Source organism: Plasmopara halstedii (assembly GCF_900000015.1).
Source record: "Plasmopara halstedii genome assembly, contig: Scaffold_2386, whole genome shotgun sequence".
Classification (NCBI taxonomy): Eukaryota; Oomycota; class Peronosporomycetes; order Peronosporales; family Peronosporaceae; genus Plasmopara; species Plasmopara halstedii.
The window spans coordinates 1,757,415-1,759,275 of record NW_020189293.1 but is presented as its reverse complement, the minus strand read 5'-3'; the positions used below and the strand labels follow the sequence as shown (position 1 = coordinate 1,759,275).

The 1,861-nt window shown below is 40.8% G+C and overlaps 2 protein-coding genes across 2 annotated transcripts in view; both read left to right on the top strand.

Annotated features, from left to right (window-relative positions):
• Window positions 1-378: 378 nt before the first annotated feature.
• Window positions 379-758, top strand: PHALS_03819 (uncharacterized protein; the record flags this gene model as incomplete). The annotated part of the gene is made up of 2 exons (XM_024718107.1): window positions 379-548; window positions 650-758. 2 exons carry the CDS (start codon window positions 379-381, stop codon window positions 756-758), a joined length of 279 nt encoding a protein of 92 aa, XP_024583539.1.
• A 361-nt stretch (window positions 759-1,119) lies between these two features.
• The window catches only part of PHALS_03818 (ribosomal rna assembly protein mis3), a gene marked incomplete at both ends in the record, with an annotated part of 900 nt that continues 158 nt past the window's right edge, over window positions 1,120-1,861 (top strand). Inside the window, one exon of the mRNA XM_024718106.1 lies at window positions 1,120-1,861. This exon is cut by the window's right edge and continues 158 nt beyond it. Coding sequence (XP_024583538.1) covers window positions 1,120-1,861 — 742 coding nt within the window.

Here is a 1,861-nt window from a genome sequence, read left to right as displayed (position 1 = left end):
GTGCACAAAAGATCCAACACTTTCTGCACGATGGTGTGGTCACGTTCAAGATTATCATTGGCAGCTTGTCTTGGCTATCAAGCTGTGATCGTGCTCAAAGACTGATCATTTGTCTGGCCAATGGTATGTAGAAAAGTGCCGTAATTGTAGCCTTCTGAGTTCAAGCCAACCACTATTTTGCCTTATTATCAGAAAGACTCTGAAAGCGACTTCTACATACACATGGACTCTTTTCCTTGACTTCGCTTGAGCGTGGTTGCTGAAAAGGCAAAAAAAAACACAAAAATTGACTATTACAGAATTCCATTGAACAAAAAAAATTGGCAAATGTTTTTAACATTCGAAGGTCGGTCGCCTGTAAAGTTGTGGCTTTAAAGTATGTTGAGCGATATTATATCCTCGTTATCATTTAGCAGTAGTACTATTGTTACTGAAGATGCTGCCGAAGGGCATAAACTGTCACGCGATGAAATCTCTGAATGGCGAATGACACCATTTCAAATGGAACACTTGACAGAATATGGACTATGCATTGCTGTCCAAGACACGTAATTTGAAGACTTTGTAGCATGTGGAGCAACGCAAAGTCGGCAAAGAACTTTATAGATTCATCCTCTGAATTTTGACTATTAACCCCGTTGAATCATAGAAAGCAGTTAATTATCGCGCTCTTCACTCCGCAATTCGGCTGCTCAAAGTTAAAATACGATCTCTGTCTTCCTTATCAGCAACTTTTTTGGGGCGACCAATTTTATTGACTGCCATGACAAGTTTGACCAATTTGATCTGTGGTTTAGCATTTTCTATTCCATATATGATCCATTTAGTTGCGAGATGTATACATGTAAATATGCAGATAACTATACTCAAGGGAGTTTGACTTCCAGATGTCTGGTATATTGTTTTTATTGTATGTTTATCCGGTACATTTTTTTTTTCTCTATTTATTGCCATACCTAAATTTAGGTAAGCAGTAAATAAACTAATACAGAGCCTTACTAAAAACATATTTCCGACACTGCTCAATAAGTAGAAATTAACCGGCTAGTGAATACAAAATGACAAATGCTCTCAAATTTGGTTGGTGTATGCTTTCTTTCAACGACTATTTGACATACAATGGAGCAATTTGACGGCGACGCGCCGCGAAACCACTTGGAGGCGGAGTTGCAGCAAGAGAAAAAAAATCACCGCAAAGATAAACCATGGGATAGTGAAAGTATTGATCACTGGAAGATTGATCCTTGGCAAGACGAGGTGGAGAACGAGAAGAACAAGAAGCTTAAAATGCCTGGTCTGCTGGAAGAAAGCTCATTTGCCACACTATTTCCAAAATACCGTGAGAAATACTTGCGAGAAGTGTGGCCCATTGTCACTAAGGCCTTAGATTCACACAAAATCTCATGCGAATTAAATCTTGTCGAAGGTAGCATGACCGTGCGCACTACGCGCAAGACCACTGACCCATACATTGTGCTCAAGGCTCGTGATCTAATTAAGTTGCTCGCGCGTAGTATTCCCGTAAATCAAGCGGTTAAAATCCTGGATGATGAAGTGCAATGTGATATTATTAAAATTGGCGGCCTCGTGCGCAACAGAGAGCGCTTTGTGAAGCGCCGCCAGCGTCTTGTGGGTCCCGATGGAGCCACGCTCAAAGCTATTGAGCTGCTTACCAACTGTTACGTGCTTGTACAAGGTAATACTGTGTCAGCTATGGGTTCTTATCACGGTTTGCGTATCGTGCGCAAGATTGTTGAGGACTGTTTTGCAAATGTGCACCCAATTTATAACGTTAAGCGCCTTATGATAAAACGTGAGCTTGCTAAAGACCCCAAGCTTAAAAATGAAAATTGGGATCGCT